This window comes from Panthera leo, chromosome D3, assembly GCF_018350215.1.
Source record: "Panthera leo isolate Ple1 chromosome D3, P.leo_Ple1_pat1.1, whole genome shotgun sequence".
Classification (NCBI taxonomy): domain Eukaryota; kingdom Metazoa; phylum Chordata; class Mammalia; order Carnivora; family Felidae; genus Panthera; species Panthera leo.
The window spans coordinates 93,926,738-93,947,035 of NC_056690.1; the positions used below are offsets into that span (position 1 = coordinate 93,926,738).

Genomic DNA, 20,298 nt, shown 5'->3' on the forward strand with positions numbered 1-20,298 from the left:
GCCCAGTGCTGGTGTAGAAGGCTGTGTAGAAAGTTCCTAAAGTGGAGGGCTCTTCGTGTCCTTGTCTTCCTCTGATTATACAAAGAGGGCCACTGAGGCCCAGACAGGTCAGGCCCTGGTCTTTCTGTTCCTCCCATTGTACACAAAAGGCCATTAGGGCCCAGGCGGGCCAGGGACTAGTCAGTGAGAAGCTCCATGTGTAATGCTTTGATCCCATCCGCCAGACTAGCAAATCAGAGTAACCCAACACGTTAATCTCACCAGTCAGCGAAGAAACGTACCTGATGACAAGTTCTCAGTAGGGAGTTTTTCTTTTTTTGTGTTTTTGGCATTTGGGGTTTAGGGTGTCTTACTGCCGTGGTTCATCGTAAGGCTCTTTGCGGACCCGATGACAGTGTTGCTCCTGGCGCGCAGGGGTGAGTGGGCACAGGTGAGGCACCGGCACAGCCAGGCTCACCTGCTCGACGTTGTCCTTGTTTTCATCCTCGCTGGCGTCAGCAGGGTTCGTCCCATCCACGTCCGTGGCTATTCTCAGGCAGCGAACAGTCAGTTCTAGGGACTGAGAAATAGTGCTTCTGGGTGTGCCTGAATTCATCACTAGATTATCGGTTTGGCCGATAGGAGGAGGAACGTTTTTGTGCTTGCTGTCAGGTAGAGGTAGGAACCGAACCCTTTCTTCTCAGGTAGGGAGGGTGCTGGGGTCCCAAGGGGCTTTGGCACGCCGAGCACGCTGCCTTGTCGAGGCTTCACGTTTACATCCTCCTCCCTGCTGCTCTCTCCTTAGGCCACCTTTCATCCAGGGGGTGGCGGTGTGGGGAGGGAGACAGAATGAGAGTACACATCTGTCTTTGTAACTTTCACGTGGATTACAATTATTTTGACTTGAAAACATTAGGACGAGCGGCCGTCAGAAATTCAGTCTATTAATTGTTACTTTACCTAATGTCCTTCTTTCCCACCCGTCTCCTTTTATGTCCGTTGTCATTCACTGGGAGGCGTTGAAGTCTGCAGGGGAAGATGTGTGAAATACTCAGGGAACAAGTCTGGTGGTGGGGCAGGACCAACATGGGGAGACCGGGGTGGGGGGTGGGGAGGGGGCTATTGCTTTGTAAGACCAGAAGCAGTTACGATTGCTGGCATGCTGCCTTGAAGACCTTGGTGGCCCTCTGAGGCGCAGACTGGAGACGACGCTGAAACTCTGTGAGTCCTTCCCAGCCTGTTGAGCCCGGCGGTACAGGGGAGCACTTGCTTTTGAAACACGTTAGAGGAATGGAGTTTTGTCTAATAAATCGTAGTCGACCCACTGGAAGCTCATACAGTTTTGAGAGAATTCTAGAAGGAATTCCTCGCGGAACCTGAGTGGCTGACTCTAGGTTGCCGCGGGCACTGAGAGTGGATAGTCTTCCTATTTTAGTTTCTTCGGATGCTGTGGGTTCTGTCTCTTCCAACCACACGCTCCGTCACCAGGCCACAGGTGGCCGAGGTTGTGTGAAGTAGCTGTGTCCCCGCTCTGACTTCAGCGTGCGCCCAGCCTGAACGACAGCGGGTGACGCTGTGGCCGCCACCGCCGCTCCGCCTCGTCGCCGGCACCTGCCCCGCTCCGGCGGTATTCGCCATCAAAGCAAGGGTACTCTCTTGCTTCTTTTCGGACGTAATTCCAGACCTAGAGAAAAGGTGCAGGAATAGTGCCAGGAATTCTCCTCCAGGTGTCACGCGGCTCTCCTAACGCTCAGGACGCTGCCACGGCTGCTCGCCCTTCTTCCTCACACGCGGTATCTTCCTCAAGTCGAGGACGTTGCAGATGTCTCCTCAGAATAACATTTTCTCACCTAACCACGGTGCAGCGGCCAGAATCAGAAATAACATCCGTGCCGGGCTATTTTCTGCTCTTCGGATTCCCCTGATGGGCCAGTAATGTCCTTGGAAGCGAAAGAACACAGGTCCTGTGTCAGGCTCAGCCGTCTGAGCTCCTGGTCTCTGGCCTCGAGCGGTTCTCCTGTCTGGTCCTCCGTTTTCTTCTCGTCAGCTGGTGGTTTTGCAGACTGACTCCGTTCCGATCGCCGTGTGCATTTGGCCAGGGCTTGCCTGGGTACCTGTGCGTGTCCCGAGCAGGCCTGTCGGGCGACAGGTAGCCTCGGTCTGTCCCATTCTCGTCTGTTCCGGTGAAATGTTACAAATTTTCCTGTCGTAATCGTTCAGCATCTTGTGAGAGATACTTTATTACTCAGTAAATATCTTAAATTCTCTCATCAAATGGCCGCCCATCATTTTTGGCATCTTGAGGACTCTTGTCTGAATTTCCTGTTTTTTATCAGGATTGTCCAGTGGTGATGTTCTCAAGCCTTTCGTCGTTCCTTCTCCATTTCTGGTTGGCTTTCTACTGTAAGAACCCTTAATTTAATAGTGTAGCCTCTGGGATTCTTGTTCTATTCAATGGGTTGTAGTCCACTACTACCATTTTTTCTCAGTGCTCCGGTTGTCCCAGGTTTGGCCCGCGGGAGCCCCTCACGCTGACTCCTCTGGTGAGGCCCTTGGGTCGGCGCGTGGCCGTGTTTTCTGACACAAATGGTATTTAGGCTCCTGCTCCCCGGCTCTGGAATCACCCCATTCTCCAAGAAATTGTGCTTCCTTTTAACGGAGACTGACATTTAGGAACCGAGATCCGGGCGCACAAGTGACGTTTTGCCCATCGCGCTTGTGTGCTGAGCTCCGTGTTTAGAGCTTGGCGGAGGGCTGTGAGCCGCCCTGGCCTGTCGCGGGAAGACGGAAGGTGAGACCCAGCCTGCGATAGCGCTGGCTCCGCCAGCAGAGAGTCAGGGTGCCCGGCTTCCTCACGCTGTGCTCTTCCTGTGCCCTCGGACCTTCCCGTCAGAGCAGACACAAAAGCTGATGTGTGCAAAAATTTCAGGAAGAATTCGATATTTGTGTATTTCAGGAAAAATTACTTCTTTAGGAATCGCGTCGTGATTTTCCTGTGGATTTTTTTCAAGGACAAACCAGGAAAGTTAGCATTTACTGGTGACTGACTTGACATTCTGGGGCTGGTCTCCCGGGTGAAGTGTTTTCTCTAGAGGTCACAGCATGCCCCTCCCCGCCGGGTGTGGTGGTGTTGGCTCTTTGTTGGGTTGAGGGTAGAAACGGTAGGGTCACTGCCTGCCTTTCATCCCTCTCGCATCAGTGTCTGCAGATGAAATCATGTACCGAAAAAGGGCATTACTGTTACCTCTTAAAAATACTCTTTCCCTCTCTCTTGGCCATCCGTTACTTTTTTTGAGAATCCTTTTAGCCCTTGTGAAGATGCGGAAGAAGTCCACCGATAATGTTGAGCTCCGCTCTGACCCCGCAAGACAGTTCTGAATGACCTTTTAACTCAGACAGAAAATAGGGTCTCTTTATCCTCCTTTTAATTTAGACGAGATGTTTCCGAGCTGTTGTCCCCTGGGCCACATGTGAGTGTTGGTGTGGCCGAATGGGAAGGGGGTGGGGGACAGACAGCTCGTTGCCTTGGCCACACGTCTCCGTCCTTTGTGACAGTCACAAGTCGTCATGTGCTGCACTCGGGCACATGTGCTGTGTGTGCAGTGTGTGTGTGTCCCGTGTGGTCCGGTCCGGTGTGCAGCTCTCCTGCTCTCCTTCCTGGGCTGCAGCAAACTCCAGAAACTGTCTTGAGGGGCACACCACCAGCTGGGGTGGCTCGGCGGCCGCACACGGCATCTCTTTACCTCAGCCTCGGTCAGCGTTTGCCGGAAACGTCTTTCGAAGACACGTGGCTCCTCCCTTGTGTGTGGAGACCGTGTTGTGTTTTTAATCACTTCCCCCCCTTCGCCTGGCAGGTGTGGCCTCGGCACCCTGTATGGATTTACAAGTGGTGGGTTTCTACTGTCACGTCGCTTGGCTTGGGGGCCACTTTGCTAGATGGCGGCACGTTAGTGTTTTCTGACGTGGGTCGTCTGAGAAGATTGAGGGGCATTTGGTTTTGCCTCAGATGATGGTATACCTCCTCCCCCTGCTGTGTGGACTCACCCGCCTGTGCTGATCCCACGTCTGTGTCGGGTGTAACGTGACAGACATCGCCAGGGTGGATTTAGGTGGAGACCTCGTGTCTAAATTTAGTAAATAGGAAAATTCTCTGTTCGTATTCACAATAGGGAGCGTTGAGCTTTGAACGCTATGGGTGACTCTTTTACATCAGAGAGAGGTGTCGAGTTTTGGAACGAAGGCATCTCGTGGGGGGGTTAGGCTGATTTGTGAGTCATTCACGTAGCTCTTACACGTGTCACGTGATGACAACGTGTAGTGTCGCCACAGAGGGGGTCCTCATAGAAGCTTTGTGTGGTGTCCGTTTCGTGTGCCAGTCGTTGTTCAACGCTAAATATTCTTTTCAGGTGTTTGGGGTCATTCGAGTCATCCCAAGTGCCTTTGAGAGCAGGGCCCCTGCACCTGCTTCCTGGCTGTCACCGACTGCCTTCTTCTTGGGGATGGATGGATGCTGCTGAGGCACGTGGCCTTGGATAGTCCACCAGGAAGGGCTTCTAAGCTGACACCCCGTGTGCTCATCACCTGCCCTGGGGTTTGCAAGGGCGTATCCTGTGCCCAGTAGGCCCCTCCCTGTCAATGCCAGTAGCTGCCCCCAGGTTGTGACAGCTGGAGGCGTCTCCAGGCCCAGTTTCCCGTGGGGAGCAAACGCAGCAGGTGACTGAGCCCTGATCTGCTCTGTGGAATAAGACAGGCAAAGCTCCTTGCGGCACAGAAAGTTACATGACTTTTAATGTCACCTGTAGAGAGAAGACTTTGTAGAGAAAGGTACATGTTCAGGCCACGTTGCCAAGGGCGTGTGGAGTGGTTAGAGTGTGTGCCCCCACCCCTGTGCCCCTTCGTCCCTACCTGCCTCCCGGTTGCCTGCTGGCAGCTAGGCTTTGCCTGGGACTTGGAAACAAGTTGACAGAGCAAGGACTCTGTGTCTTCTGGGCCTTCACGGGATGGCTCGGCGGAGCGCATATGCGCTTCACGCAGTGCGGTGGGAGCTGAGAGGACTTCCGGGAGGAGGTGTGGCTCCGGATATGGGTTCAGATAGAAAGAAGAGGCAGAGGTGGCGAATGGCAGGCTGGTCTAAGCCGAGGGAGCCCCCGTGTCGGGGGGACCTCCGGCAGCACTCGGGGGTCACACCACTGGTGGAGCACGTGGGAACTGAGTGGCCATGGAGTGGCATGGCGAGGTCCTAGGGAGGCCGGCTGCCGTGACACCGGCTGTCACACTGGATGGCCCGCCTCCCTTAGCCTGGGTTGCTCTGCGCAGGTGACGTGCAGAGCCCCCCGGTGACCGGATGGTGCTGGGGGCACAGGGCCGGGCCGCAGGTCAGGTCCCCGGGGACCAGCCACGCGCTCCTCTCTGCCTCGCTGCGGTGCTCTGCCACAGGGTCCTCTGGAAAGGCCACCAGCAGCCCTAAATCACCAAGTTTGGTGGCCGTGTCCTCGTTAGTTGGTGGTCTGCCGGTACCAGATACGCATTTTAACTGCATGGTTTGGCGAGTTCTGACAAACGTGTGTGCCTTGGAAAGCACCACCCACAGTCACGATGTGGACATCTTCGTCCTGGTGTGTGTCTTAATGCTGTCCGGTGTCTCTTCGGGGCGTTTAACACTGATACTCCTCTCTCAGAATGTTCCCTCCCTAGTGTCTGCTGTGGACCCAGCTCCTCAGCCTTTGCGAGCACTGATTTTGTTTTCTGCTACGCTTGATCTTAGCCAAAAGGCCGGGAAGCGATGATGATTTTGCTTTTTAATTGGCATTCTGTTTTCCGCCTGTCCCTTAATTGTTGGGGTTCCCCAAAGGCCTGCCATCTTTTTATTGGCAGCAGTTAAGCCCTAGCCTGGGATAAGCAGCCCATGAGACCTGTATTCCGTGGTCCTGTCCACGTCCAGGCACACGTCCACCTGCGTGGGCAGCTGGTGGTGCCTGTGCCTCCCTCGCTCGGTTTTCTAGGCAGACTTGTCCTTTTCGTGCCTGGTCCCTGGCAGGCTCACTCCAAGAACCGCTGCGAGTGTCCACGGCGCTCCTGGGTCCCTCGGCTCTCACTTCTCCTGCCATCTCCTGCCCTCACTGGTTCACTTAGAGCTCGTTTGCCGCCCCGCTCCCGGCACCTTCGCGGCGCCACCTGTGGGTCCTCCCTGCTGCGTTCAGGCCTCTGGACCCTTGAACGGTTGGTCTCAAGTCTGCCTCTTTCCACGTGCTCTCAGCTTGGGCGATCTGAAGCCAGCTGTGCCTCACCTGTGTGGCTTCGCCTTGGCTCCCCTCTCCATCCCACACCTGCTTCCTCTTGGTTTGTCATGACCCTCCTGTCACCTTGTCCTGGAAGGGGGGCTGTCCTAGAAGCTTCCTTCTACTGGAGGAGAATCAATCCTCTAGAATTAGCTGCCCATTCAGGACTCCCCTTGAATGTCAGTGACCTGGGCACAACCAGGATTTCTTAAGGACGCAAAATATATGATAAATTGGACTGGGTTAAAATTTAAAACCCGATCTTCAAAACCCACTGTTAAGAAAACGCAAAAGCTGACTGCCAACTGGAAACACATACCTCACAAAGTGTTTCGACCTGTTTATTGCTCGAGCTGGACACCAAATGTGTCTTCGGGTTAATGTTTTAGGAGAGGTCGGTGAAATCTTCCTTTCCCGTTTTTGGGGATTCCTGAAAAAAATACTCCCCAAGCCATGAGTTTGCGTAGAGAAACGAGTGAAGTGGGTAAGTGCAGACTGGCTTTTTCATGTCGTGCCTGTCTGCCGTGTCCACAAAGGAGGCCTGGCCAGCAGGTCACACCGCACCCGAGACTGGAGTCCTTCTGCTCCTGGTGCCTGGGTGGCCTGCGCCTTCTTACACGACTGTAGGTCCCCAGAACCTGTAATTAAAACACAGGCAATATCAGCATTTTTAAAACCTACCCCTAGCATTCCAGGGGGCAACCAGCAGCTTTTTGCCAGGGTCCAGAAGGCCCGACAGACCCCCGGAAAACCCTATCAGCCAACAATTGACCTACACCTTTGACTTTTGGGAAGGTGCACGGCCGTCCCCTTGCCGGCTCTGCCCATGTCCTCCCAGACGCGTTGCCTTTCTGGGCCTATTACTTCCCTGCCTGCACTCGGGAGAGCAGGACAGGCGAGGAGGGGGCCCCGGCAGGACGGAGTCTGAACAGCGGGTCGTCCGCCAGGTGGGCACCCGGCGGGCAGCTCCGTGGGAGGGAGTGTCCCTCGTGTGGCAGGAGCCGAGCCGGCTGTCCGAGGGAGGGCTGATTCGGGGGTGCCCGCCGTGAGGGCTGGGGTACAAGAGGCCCGGACCGTGGCAGCCGCTTGGTGGGGGTGGGGTGGGGTCTGGACGATGAAGGAAGGGTTCTTCTGCAGGGACGTGAGTGGGGACCGGGTTTGGCGGGACGAGGTGCTGCGGGGCCGGGCAGGTGGGGAAGGCCAGACCCGAGCGCCCGCTCCGGACGCCAGCAGCACAGGGCCTGGTGGCAGAAGGCTGAAGAGACACGCACAGGGCACCCAGAGAAGGTGGGCAGCGAGCAGGGCGGGGGGGGGGGGGTCCCCGGGGCCTGCCGGCAGGAATATAGAGCCCGAAGACCTCTCTGGGCCGGTTGGCGGAGGACTGGGGAGACGGCGGGTTCTAGGTAGAGGTGGCGATGGTGCTGAAGGCGGGAGCGCGCACCCACGGAGAGGGAAGAGGCAGGCGGCAGAGCGTGGCCCTGCCCCGCGCTTGGTTTGCGGTCGAGCGGGCTGCCGGGCTGCGGACACACAGGGGCGTCGGGGCGCCGCGTACCCGGTCGTGAGCGGCAGAGGCGGGCAGGAGGGGAAGAAGGAGGCCCTGTGTGGAAGGGGGGGTGCCGTCCCTGGCAGCCGTGCGCCCGTGGAGGCCGTTGGGTCCGGAAGCTCTGGGGCCGTCTGGGTGGCCATCCGTGCGGCCTTGCTTTGTGAGGAAGCACCCAGGAAGGCCCCGCGTCCCAGATGCTGGCCTGACCGCCGCCTGGGTGCCCCCGGGTCTAGGTCAGGGGCAGGAGACTCCCGCGGTCCCGAGTTACAGGGCCTCCAGAGCTCTGACCACGCAGCCTTTGGGTTTGTGTGGAAATCGTGGCGTGGGGTGAAAACTAGAAATACTACAGGAGTTCCGTCAGAAAACTTGCACTGAATCAGAGCCGCTCTGTAGACCGGGAACGATATTTGGGAGACGACAACCGTTGGTTATTTGTTGGTATATTCTAGCAAGTTGCTCCTTGCCACGTTAGCGTAGGTTTCCGTGTTTTAAATGGTTTCTCAGAAGCCTGAGAGTGTCGATATTTCACATACCCTAGGCTTTCACGTCGTCCCAAGTCAGTTCTCCCGACAGGACGTGCCTAGTTTTTCGTCTGTCGTGCGTGGGTTCTGGGTTGCCCCGTGGGGACCCGTGGGCGAGAAGCCCTCCTTTCCGGCCCCGGAAGCAGAGCCCGGCCGCGGGGTGAGGCGCGCCGGGTCAGGTGGGGGTCGCTGGGAAGATCGGTACTGAACCCCGGGGGCTGTACACCCTCGGGGCGTGTGGTCAACCAGGGGATTGTGCTTCTCCCCTTCCTGACGCGGGACCGTCTTCGCCTCTGTTTCTAGGACCGTCCTGGTGCGGTTGGAAGGCTGTAGCCACCCGGTTGTCATGAAAGGCTTGTGTGCCGAGTGTGGCCAAGACCTGACCCAGTAAGTCCCGGCAGCTTGCGGGTGGAAGGCGGCGCCTCTCCGCGTTGGAGGTGGCGTGACCTACGGGTGCGAAGCGGCACGGGCGGCCTCAGGCACCCCGCTGTGTCTGGTGACCCGAGGCAGTCTCCCGGGGAGGTGTCCTTTCTGGCTTTATTTCCTTAAGTCCCGAAAGCATGGAGCACGTCAGATGGTCACTGGCGTGCTCGGTTTGCTTTCTCCTCCCCACCGAGCACATGCACATCCTCCCGGGCCCCCCGGGCCCCCTGCCCCACTCCCTGGGCTCCTTCACCACCAGTGCTGTGCGGTCGCGCTCATTGTCTGTGCAGAGCAGCGCGGACTGTCCTGTGTTTGCGTAGGTGAGGGCCTCTGTTGCAGTGTGGCCGTCACAGTTCATTTCCAAGAGACCTTCGTGTTTTGTGAGAACTTGGCCTGTTGTCAGACCCCGGATGGCCTCTCAGCAGCTGGCCGCAGAAGGACGTGCTGCACTGAGCTAGCAGTGAGCCTCACCTGAAGTGTGAATTAAAATCCTACCCTGGAAGCCCCGGGTGCTTTCCGGGCGTGGGTCGTGGGGTCACCCACGGTCCTGCGTGCCTTCTGTGTACAACTCGTTCAGGGTGTTCACGTCTGGCCCTTCTCCCGTGTGCAGGTTGCAGAGTAAGAACGGGCAGCAGCAGGTGCCTCTGTCCACGGCCACAGTGTCCATGGTGCACAGCGTCCCAGAGCTGATGGTGAGCTCCGAGGTGAGTCCTGCCTCTGGCGGGGGCGACGTGTCGGACAGAACATCTCCAGAGAACGGCAAGGAGCATGTGTGGGCCTTGTGCCGTGCAGAGGACGGTTGCAGAAAGTACCGCGTCTGCGGGCGTCATAGCCGCTGGTGGGACCGGCGGTGTGTGAGCAGCGTGCCGCCCCCCTGCTTCTGCTTTCCCAGAGGGTCCTGCTTACCGGGGACGCGCCGGCCTCACGGCTTCGGAGCCGGGAGCTCTCCCGGGTGCTGTGGCTCACGTGGTCCCCCGGTGCGTGGCTGGAAGCAGTGGGTCCGGGAGGCCGACCGAGGGGAAGGCCGGAAGCTGCCGGAGGCTGCAGTTTGAGGGCTGGGAGCAGGCAGCTGTGGGTCGGATCTGAGCGGGCAGCGCCGGCGGAGCGGACGTGGGGGCAGGGAGGGGACGGGAGAGCACGCCAGTTCGGCCCTCCTGTGGGGCAGTCCCCGAGCATCCCCGTACCCGCGGACCTAGCGCACGAAACCGCCCTTACTTCCCCTGCATTTCAGAAGTCACGTGGGCAGTGTGGGTCAGGGGTGTCCTGACCCCCGTTTTCATAGGCCAGGGGTGCAAATGGCGGGTGAGGGAGAGGCACCAGGATGAAGCCCTTGATGGGCTGTGCAGAGATTCAGCTCTTGGTGGGGACCAGTCTCCCGGCTGCCCGTTTATGTAGGTGGCAGGTGAAACTTTTTCAGTCACGATTTGATGAGATTTGTGCTTTAAAAAAAATTTATTTAAGTTCTGGTCGGTTAACATACAGCGTAGTGTTGGTCTCAGGAGTAGACTCCGGTGATGCGTCACTCAGGGGCCACACCCGGCGCTCATCCCAGCCCGCGCCCTCCTCAGTGCCCGCCACCCACCGGGCCCCTCCCCCACCCACCTCCCCGCCAGCCACCCTCAGTTTGTTCTGTGTGGTTAAGAGTCTGTTGTGGTGTGCCCCCGTCTGTTTTTGCGGACACAACCGGTTTCTTTTCATTTCTTTTCTCATTGGTTTACACGTTAAGTCACAGGATTACGATCACAAATCATAACGTCATCAGAGTTTGGACCCAGTGGACTGGCTGGGGAGGCTGGGGTCTGGGCAGCGTGGCCCCATGTGCTGTGTTAGCGTGCAGAGAGCCTCGAAGCACCTCTCCCGGCTTCCTTTGGTTTCTCCTGACAAAACCGAATTTTGTTTTGGATCCAGATGTACTTACCGACTTTCCTTTCTATTTCGCTTCAGCAAGCCAAGGAGCTGGGAAGGCAAGACCAGCAGCGGCTACATCGAAACAGAAAGCTGGTGCTCATGGTCGACTTGGACCAGACGCTGATCCACACGACAGAACAGTATTGCCAGCAGATGTCAAACAAAGTGAGCGGCCCCAGCAGCTCCTCTCGGCGACGCTTCTTGGGCCAAGGAGGCTGGCTGGGGCGGGAGTCCAGGGCCCATGCTCTCAGGGCCGTTTCCCCTAGCTGGTCCCCACCGGGAGGTGCCGAGGCACGCTCCCACCCTCCGGTGCCTGGTCCACACGTGGTCCCGTGAGTCAGGAAGGTTGAGGGTTCGGGGCCTGGAGGACCCAAGGCCCAGCGGTAGACAGTGGGGTAGACGGCAAGGGAGGAGTGGTCCGGGGGGGGGACACAAGCCGGCAACACCTCCGGAAGTACCTGGAACACTGGGGGCAGCGGTGCGGGTGGGTACCTGGGCCTGCACTCACGACAGCAGATAGAGGCTGGGTCCGCTCTGCATAAATCCTTCCGGGAAATTAAATTTCCAGAGAAAGTAAAGGGTCAGGGGCGGAACCGTGTTTGAGTATACGTCGAGCCTCTTCCCACCCTTCGCTCCTTTCCTCTGTATGGAGCCTGGGGACTTAAATTTCTGGCCCCTCCCCAAGGCATTGAGCCGTGCCCGTTACGGATGGCTGTCTGAAGGCTGGCACCAGCTTCTGCCTCCTTGACTAAGGAGGCCTCACCGGCGTGGACGTGGTCGGTTACTTAAAGTCTTCGTTGGTGGGGTTGATGTGCAGGCTGTTGTCCGTGCCTGCAGGTGTCAGTTCCTGGCTGTGGCTGCGCGTGGTGGGAGAGCCTCTGACAGGCCAGCAGCCGGGGATGTGAGAGCCCAAGAGCAGCAGGACAGGACTGCTCACGGTCCCGGGATAGGCGTGTGTCGTGGGGGGGTTCGCTGCAAACTTTTCTCGGAACACACCAGGCCGTTTTAGTTTGGCCTCGTGAATAAATCCGGCGACACAGGCGCAAACGTGGACCATCTCCGCTAGTCCCGAAGGCCGCAGAGTCACTTCCGCCTCCGTACGTTGCTGACGGTGAGGACTGATCTCCTACTCGTGAGCGGAGAACTTGTCCTCCAGCAACGTCCTTGTCACTTCAGTTCTGTCTCCCATAAAACAGCGTGTATTTTTTTTTTTAAGTTTATTTATTTTGAGAGAGAGAGAGAGAGGGAATCCCAAGCAGGCCGCGCTGTCAGCACAGAGCCCAACATGGGGTTCAGAGTCACGAACCGTGAGAACATAACCTGAGCCGAAATCAGGAGTCAGACGCTGAAGTGACTGAGCCACCAAGAGCCCCAGCAGCACACGTTTTCGTTGTATTAGCACTTTTTCACTATCTAACATCTCGTATCACCATATACTTTTGTGTGCAGCATAAGGTGTTAGTAAATACTCTGCGACTGTTTCATTCATAACAACTCTGCTTAATTATCTTACAGCTGGAGGACTTCAGGGGCGCCTGGGTGGCTTGGTCAGTTGAGCGTCCGACTTTGGCTCAGGTCATGATCTCATGGTTTGTGAGTTCAAGCCCCACATTGGGCTGGTTGCTGTCAGTGCAGAACCTGCTTCAGATCTGTCTCTCCCTCTCTCTCTGCCCCTCCCCTTCTCTCTCTCTTTCTCTTTGTCTCTCTCTCTCTCTCTCTCTCTCTCTCAAGAAATAAACATTAAAAAAAAAGAGTCGGAGAACTTGACGTAAAGCAGTAGTTTCTGCACGTATGTGCTTGTGTGTACGCGGCCATAGCCGGCTCTGGGCTTCGTTGTGCCTTTGAAGTCGGCGCGTTTAACTCATTTCACAGCAGTTTAAACTCGTCACATGCCTGTTCCTCAGCTTGTGTGATCTGCAAGGTGAAGGTCTCCTCCCATCCACGTGGACGGGCCTCAGCTCCGGCTGGCGTCCGTGGCTCCACCCCCACCTGTGCCCACAGGTCACCTGCACCCGCACACCTGTTGTGATGTCTAGAAAGATGTGTTTAACTCTTCACTTTGGCGATCTGAACTTGTGTTTTTAAGGACGTTTATATGCACCTGTGGAGGACACGGAATGTGATTTCTAGAATTCCGTACTCCAAAATGTTTTAACGGAACAGCTGCTTCATGAAGGGTTTGACCACTTTAGAGCTAGTAAAAAGTAGGCCCAGGGTCGCTTACTTTTAGTTTTCAGTGTTTCAGAGTTATCTTACTGAGAAGATTAATGACAAATAGGGATTAAAAGGATCAACGTTTAGTTTCCCAAGGAAAATAAGTTTCTTTGTATATTAATGACGTGTAACTTGTTGGCATTACTAATCTTACCTATCTACTAAAAGTGGTTTAAAATACTATTTCAGGTTTGGTGTTGTGTTTGTAAGTTAGTAAACCCGTATCTTAAAGCAGTCACTGAGCCAGACTAAGTTCCGTGGGACTGTTTGGTTTACTCCCATCAGTACTTGGGGGGGGGGAGGACCATCATGCGTGGATCACTGGAGACCTGTTCTAAGTGATCCGCCGTGGCCGTGCTACTTGGCAAGTGTTAGGGTTTGAGGACACAGATCCTTGCTTTGCTGTTAACAAAGACCACGGTCCAAACGGTGCGAGGATCTGCTGACGCCGCTGAAGCCCGTGGTTGCCGAACGTGGTGACCGTGGCGGTTCATCACAGGCGGCGACGTGGGTGGGTTCGCTGCCGGGACCGTCATTGACAGTGTCTTGGGTGGTTACCGCGGGGGACGGGGGGCGCAGTCCGGAGGTGCCGTCCAGGCGCCTCATGCCTTCTCACCGGGCACGCCTGTTCTTCCAGGGTATCTTTCACTTCCAGCTGGGCCGCGGCGAGCCGATGCTGCACACGCGTGTTCGTCCGCACTGCAGGGAGTTCCTGGAGAAGATCGCCAGGCTGTACGAGCTACACGTCTTCACGTTTGGGAGCCGGCTGTACGCTCACACCATCGCAGGTGGGCGGCTCAGTCCTCGGTCACCCGTGCCGGACTCACGCGTTGCGTGGGCATTGTCCCCAGTAGGTTAGGTCTCTCTTCATTTTCAGTGACATCCTTAAAGACGAGGGGACACACGAAGCTCTCCCAGGCTCCTTTCCAGTCCCCGAGCTAGCTCTTGCCTCCCCAAATGGACAGGCCACCCCCACTCTGGTCAGGTGCACGCCGCGGGCTGGTGTGAAGGTTGGTCAGCACTGCAGCTGTGTGGAAACGTAGAAACTTGCTACGTAAGCCTTCTCAGGGTGTTTTTGTTTTGGTTTGGAAATACCTCTGGAGCCGTGTTGCTTACTGACGCTCTAAGTGCAGGTAAAACGATTGTCTCTTATTTGTAAATGAATGACGTGGTGACTTAGTGTTAACCTGTTGTCTTGGTGCAGCTTAGTGGTTGCGTGCTGGCCGTGCGTGTGCCTCGTGTGTGCGTAGGTGTCCCTGGTGGTGCCCACCAGTGGCCCGTCTGGCTGGGGGCGGAGCCCCGGGCCCGGCCTTCACCCCGCCCAGGGGCAGCTGGGGCCCGGTCCGCCCTGACCGACCGTGGACGTTGGCACCTGCGTTGTAGGTGCTCACAGCACCTTCGTGGCCAAATTAAGTACTTCCGAATGGAAATATTTTTACGGGTTGGTTTTGGTCTTTGTTGACGGAGAAGTGACTTCCGAATCCTCCTCTACACCTAGCGCCCCGGAGGAGGTTGTTACCACGAGCGCATCGGCTGTGTGTGGAAGTTCCTTCCTCGTGCAAGAAGGAACTTTCCTGAGATGCGAACGTGGTGGGACCACTCCGTGGAGCTCTCGTACCAGTGAGCACCAGCACCCCGGGTGGAGGAGCGGCTAGGTCCTCGGGTGCCCCCCTCAGGCTGCCTCCTGGCACAGGACGACTTGCCCTTCCCCTGCGGAGTCTTGGCATCTCTCTGGACCTCCGTCAGGAGGACCTGCATGGGGTAGAGAAGATAACACCGGTGTAAATAGAAGGGCTTGGGGGAGGCGTCCCTGGCAGTCCAGAGGATGTTCCCGGGGGCCCGAGCCCTCCAGAGCGAGGCCCGCCTCGGGCCGTCTGCGCCCTCTGCGCCTCATGCGCTTTGTGCCTGAGAGTCCACATCCAGAGACGTGGCAGGAAGTTCTCCTTCCCGTGGGCCAGCGTCCCCGCACGGACGGGTGCAGAGCCCCTCGGCCGAGCGGCACTGAGGCCGGGGGACCCACAGTCACCGCGTGGCTGCCTCCAGCACCGGCGACGGCACCGCGCACGCAAGAGGCCCTGGGAGGAAGCCCGTGGCCCGAGGGACGAGTGCCCCACGTGGCTTTGAGGCGGTCGAGCCTTGAGAGGGCAGGACGCTGGCACGGGCAGGCCCTGGGGCCGGGTGGGCGCATTCTGGCACCAGGTGGGTGGACTTGATTGTTGGCGGGAGACCGCTGGGGCCTGCCGTGGTTTTCCACCAGTTTCCAGCCATGGTTTCTACACCTTCCTCTTCCTGTCACCTTTCACGTTCTGAAAGTTCTCGCTTTCACAGAGTGTATGTTTTTAGTGTGATTAGGATACGTCTCTTTTTATTCGGATAAAAGTGTTAAGTGTTTGAGGTGCTTTTCACTTACTGTAGAGATTCCAATAATTCTGCGAGAGGCTTCAGGTTTAGCCACTGAGTGACATCAGTGTTCGTATGGGACTTACGTTTTTCTTACTTCGTAAGGATGTACATTTGTAACATTTTTTCTCTGAGTGTTGTTTGTTCATAAACGCACAGATTTAAACCCTTTAAGTGCTATGTGGAAGGCCCTGTGCACGGCAGTGTGGGGCACGCGGTGCAGACACCAGGGCCCTGGGGCGCCCTGGCTTTGATGGGGTGTGTCTGGTGGTCCTGGGGTCCCGGCCGACAGCGAGTTGTGGAGGTGGGCTGCCGTGCCTGCCTTCACAACGATGAGGGGATACAGAGGATGGGTCTGTAAAGGGTCTGAAAGGGTCTCCAGAGGATGCGGCCATATCGCCGGATGGGCATGAAGCCGCCCGGCGCCTGGCTCACTGCTTCGCAAACAGCCGAAGGTGCGGGGAAGCTGCACGTGGCGGCACAGCCGGACTCTTCAGTCCCGGCGCCCCACACGCCGCAGGACTGTGTTCACGTGTTTGTCGCCCCCGCGCACCGCGAGCATCCCCGGGGCGTGCTGCTGAGCCGTGTTCATCTTCTGTTCTCGGCCAAGTTCCAGGTAGTGTTAGATTCAGTAAACGTTCCACAAACCCATGCCTTTAAACACAGTAAAAGGAACCGCGAGTGAATCACAGTCCTACCAGGAAAAACGAGGGCGGTTGGTGTCCGTGTGTGACGCTTTGTGTCCCTGCTGTCCTCACAGCACAGTAGGGGCTTCACCACCTGCAGAGCAGGACATTCGCGGCTCACACGTCTGACCTTCGTTTTGTTTTCTTTCCAAAGGCTTCTTAGACCCTGAGAAGAAGCTTTTTTCTCATCGAATATTATCGAGGGATGAATGTATTGACCCATTTTCTAAAACAGGAAACCTTAGGTACGTACCTGGTTGTGTTCATCTCCGGGGCTCACTGGGAAGTTTGTGGTGGAGAGAGCACCAGACCCGTGATTCTGGGTTTATTCCCCCCCATTCCTTCGTCCCCCACCCCCCGCCATGGCACTCAGAAAGCCTGCTGTCTTACCACCACAACCCTGCCTCCCCCACTCCCCGAGCATCCAGGCAGTGGTGGGCTCCTGGCGTGGGGCTTGGCTGGGGCCCCAGAAGTCGGGGGTCTGGGGAAGGCAGCTGAGAACAGGGCTGGGACGTGAGGGACGAGGGAGGTGACAAGCCAGGGGATCGGAGCCCTCCCAGGCACCACAGCTTGAGAGGAGGAGGGGCTGGTATTTCCTTAGGGGCTTGCACGCTGCGAGTCCTGCTGGTTCGTCAGATCTGGAGTCACGTTCCCACCTCTTCCCGGCACCGCCATGGGCCCCTGCCTGTCCCGCTCTCTGCTCTTGGAGCGGGCGCTCCCACCCCATCCAAAGGCTCCTGGACATTTCAGGACTTGGCCCATTTCTCCCCGGAAAGATAGCCCCCGCCCTCCCATCACGATACGGCATCAGCTGTAGTTTGTTTACTTGTATGTTGCTCCCTAAGGATACCTGGGCAGTGACAGCGAGGCCTGAGGCCTCGCTGCCACTGCTGGGTTTCCTCACGGAGTGTTCCGTGTTTCAGATTCAGCCCCCCCCCCCCCCCCCCCCGCCGCCCCAGACCTATTCGAGACCGTAGGAGCCAAGAGGAGAATGAGCACTCCTTTCAGAAACAGCTACTGTGTTTGCTAGTTAGCGTCACACTGATGAAAACAAAGGACGATGAGCGGTGCTGTCAGTGACTGACTCGGGGGGAGGCTGCCTACAGCAGCAGCACTGGGGAAAGGTGGCCCACTCCCTCCCCGGCAGGTGACCGGCACGTGGCTCACGGAGGTGCAGGCAGCAGGGCTCTCTTCCCAGTTTTTATCTCCCTCATCTAGAGTTACAGGTGCCAGAAAGCATCAACTCTGTCATTATTTTAGCTGCCATATATTTTACCTACGGGAAACAGACTCCGAGTAATAATAATTTTGGACATGTGAACGTGCGTACCTGGGTGGTTGTAGCCGTCAGCCACTAGAGAACGGAATGGTGGGAGGCAGTCCCCCCGAGTTTATTTCCAGATCCAAGAACAAATTCGCTTTGAATTTTGAGTCCTCCGAGCTTGTCCAAAGCTCAGAATTGGGGACAGAAATAGAATTTAACAAGGCTGTGTGAGGGTACCAGGACCCTTGGTAACGTTTCTGCTGACCCCGCGCGTTCTAATAGTATTTTTGGACTCAAAAAGAGACCACGCAGGCGCGCTGCAGGAAACCGTTGTTTCAGATAGCTGAGCTGTAAGGTCACGTCCTCCCGCCTTGACCTGGAAGCCTTTCCCTGTGGAGGGGCAGCAGCACGCTGGCCACTGGCTCGTTAACCTGCGTTTGTAAATGTGTTGGGACGTGGCCGTTTGTGCAGTGTCTGCCGGCTGCCCAGGATGGGGGCACGGCATCCGCTAACCTCTCTGCGCCGTGGCTCCGCCTTGAGGAACGTCACAGACGGTGGAGAAAGTGTAGCTGCTGTCATCTGACTTCACCTGGGAACTTTGAGAGTTTAAATAGGAGCTAAACCAAAGTCCTGCAGTGCGATTTCCGGCTGTCTCTGATTAATCTGTGATCTACTGGCTACTAGAAAAGATTATCATGACTCTGATTATTTTTTGTAAAGTGTGCTAGTTCTGGTGCATTTTTACTTCCAGAAATCTCTTTCCCTGTGGAGACTCAATGGTGTGCATTATTGATGACCGGGAAGATGTTTGGAAGTTTGCCCCCAACCTCATAACCGTGAAGAAATATGTCTACTTCCAGGGCACAGGGGACATCAATGCTCCCTCTGGGTCACGGGAGTCCCAGGCGAGGAGGAGAGGTGGGTGACCTGGTCGGGAGAGGAGTAGCTAGCCCAGACCTCCCTGCGTGTGTCCCGTGTCCCGTCTCTGCCGCGGCTGCTGTCCAAGATTTGCTCTGTTGTCGTCTGTATTTCAGTAGTTGAGACCGACAACCAAACCAATGTTTGGTTTCCGCTTGGGTTTCTTTTTTTAAATAGCACTAATCTAAATATTTTCCTAATTGAATAAAGATTAAGGAATTTGCTTAGTTTAGTACATCTGAGACTTGTTATCCTGGTTCTCTTTCTTTTTTTTAAATATTTTCATTTATTTACTTTCGAGAGAGAGGAGAGAGATTGTGAGCAGGGGAGGGGCAAAGAGAGAGAGAGAGATACAGAGAATCCCAAGCAGGCTCCATGCTCTTGGCACAAAGCCCAAAATGGTGCTCGAACCCACAAACTGCGAGATCGTGACCGGAGCCAAAATCAGGAGTTGGATGCGTAACCGACTGACCCCCCGGATGCCCCATCCTTGTTTCTGAGAAGACAAGCAGGACGCTGGGAACTTGGCCATCGCGGTCCTTGGAAAGCATGAGCTGTGGGTTGTAGCACCTCCAGCTCCTTGGTGGGTGGTGCCGTGCCCTGGCCCAGAGCCTTCAGGGTGCCACACGGCTTCGCTTGTCTGGTGAGCTTGAAGCCAGAGTCTGTCTGGAGAAAATCCAGAGTTTTGGTTGGAAGTGTTTCTGATGATCTTTAGTTCATGAGATGTTCTGAGGTGGGCAGTGATTGCTGGCGGTGCAGGCCAGGAGAAGGTGGGACCTGAGGGCGTTCCTGTGGGGCACAGATGGGATGGCGCGGCCAGAGCAGGGCCGGGGGTGCCGCCCACGGGCCGTCCACCCACAGCGTGGAAACCGGCAGTGTTCTGTACGTTTTTAAACCACTGTAAAAAAACAAAACCAAGTGGCCACCTATGGCCACAAACCTGGAATATCGGCTGTCTGGTCCTTCCAGGCCACAGGCTGCCGAGCCCAGGTTGGAAGCGTGGTGAGAGCAGACGCAGGGCGCACTGCCATTGCTCTGACAAGCGAACGCTAAATACCGGTCCCCTTCCCTTTTGTGTGCACCTGTAGTGACTCAGTCTTCTAAAGCTGCCGACGTCGCGGAACACGCTCCGTCCGTCAGGGAGACCGAGGAGGGACGGCAAATCCCTGGGGTCGAGCAAAGTAACGGCCTTGGGAAGCCCACGAGGGAGCTCAACGGGGGTGTCTCCCCACGGGGGGGCTGGCCCCTGCCTGGGCAGGAGGAGGACAGAGGCGCCCGGCCTGCCACCCATGGCCCCTTGGCTGATGGCAGGGGACCCCCAGCATGTGCTCAGCCGCATGGTCGGACATCGCTGGAAAAGCGGCCCGCTCAGGGCACGGCAGGTGGTGACCTGGACTTTGACCTTTCCAGTGACAGCGAGTCGGACGCCCAGTCTTCCTCTGAAGGCGAAAGTGGGGAGAGGAAGGGCCTGGAAAGGCCTCAGGGCTCACGAGATGCAGGGAAAGTGGCGCAGCGGGGAGGCCCTCTTGGTCCGGGAGGGGAGAGGCCTGCAGGAGCCAGTCCGTGTGGAGAGTCTGCCCCGGGCGAGCATCTGGATGCGCAGGACGAGGACGAGCGGGACGGCCTCTGCGGGCTGGGCGGGGGCTCTGCGGACAGGAAGGAGGCCGAGACCGAATCGCAGAACAGCGAGCAGTCGGGCATCACGGCAGGCGAGTCCCTGGACCAGAGTGTGGAGGAGGAGGAGGAGGAGGACACGGATGAGGACGACCACCTGGTCTACCTGGAGGAGATCCTCGCTCGGGTGCACTCTGATTACTACGCCAAGTACGACCGCTACCTCCGCGGGGACAGCCAGGAACCCCCCGACATACGCAAGATCGTCCCTGAGCTCAAGAGCAGGGTGCTGGCAGACGTGGCCATAATATTTAGCGGGCTGCACCCCACAAACTTCCCCATCGAGAAGACGCGGGAGCATTACCACGCCACAGCCCTTGGAGCCAAGATCCTCACTCAGCTGGTGCTTGACCCCGACGACCCTGACAGGGCCACCCACCTGATCGCTGCGAGGGCAGGTAAGCGCCCGTGCCCCAGTCCTGCCCGTGGTGCCCCCGGTGCCGAGCGCGTCCGCGTCGGTCTCGGGTGACCGCTCTTCGAACGAGCACGT

General features: G+C 57.0%; 1 protein-coding gene across 4 annotated transcripts in view; it reads left to right on the plus strand.

Moving 5' to 3' along the window:
- Positions 1-20,298, plus strand: part of CTDP1 (CTD phosphatase subunit 1) — a 56,738-nt gene that overhangs the window by 1,737 nt on the left and 34,703 nt on the right. For all 4 annotated transcript variants that reach the window (XM_042909547.1, XM_042909548.1, XM_042909545.1 and 1 more), the window contains exons 2-8: positions 8,625-8,708; positions 9,355-9,448; positions 10,689-10,817; positions 13,504-13,654; positions 16,107-16,197; positions 17,968-18,134; positions 19,223-20,206. In XM_042909547.1, the coding sequence (XP_042765481.1) occupies positions 8,625-8,708; positions 9,355-9,448; positions 10,689-10,817; positions 13,504-13,654; positions 16,107-16,197; positions 17,968-18,134; positions 19,223-20,206 (1,700 nt within the window). The remainder of the gene's footprint in view (positions 1-8,624; positions 8,709-9,354; positions 9,449-10,688; positions 10,818-13,503; positions 13,655-16,106; positions 16,198-17,967; positions 18,135-19,222; positions 20,207-20,298) is intronic.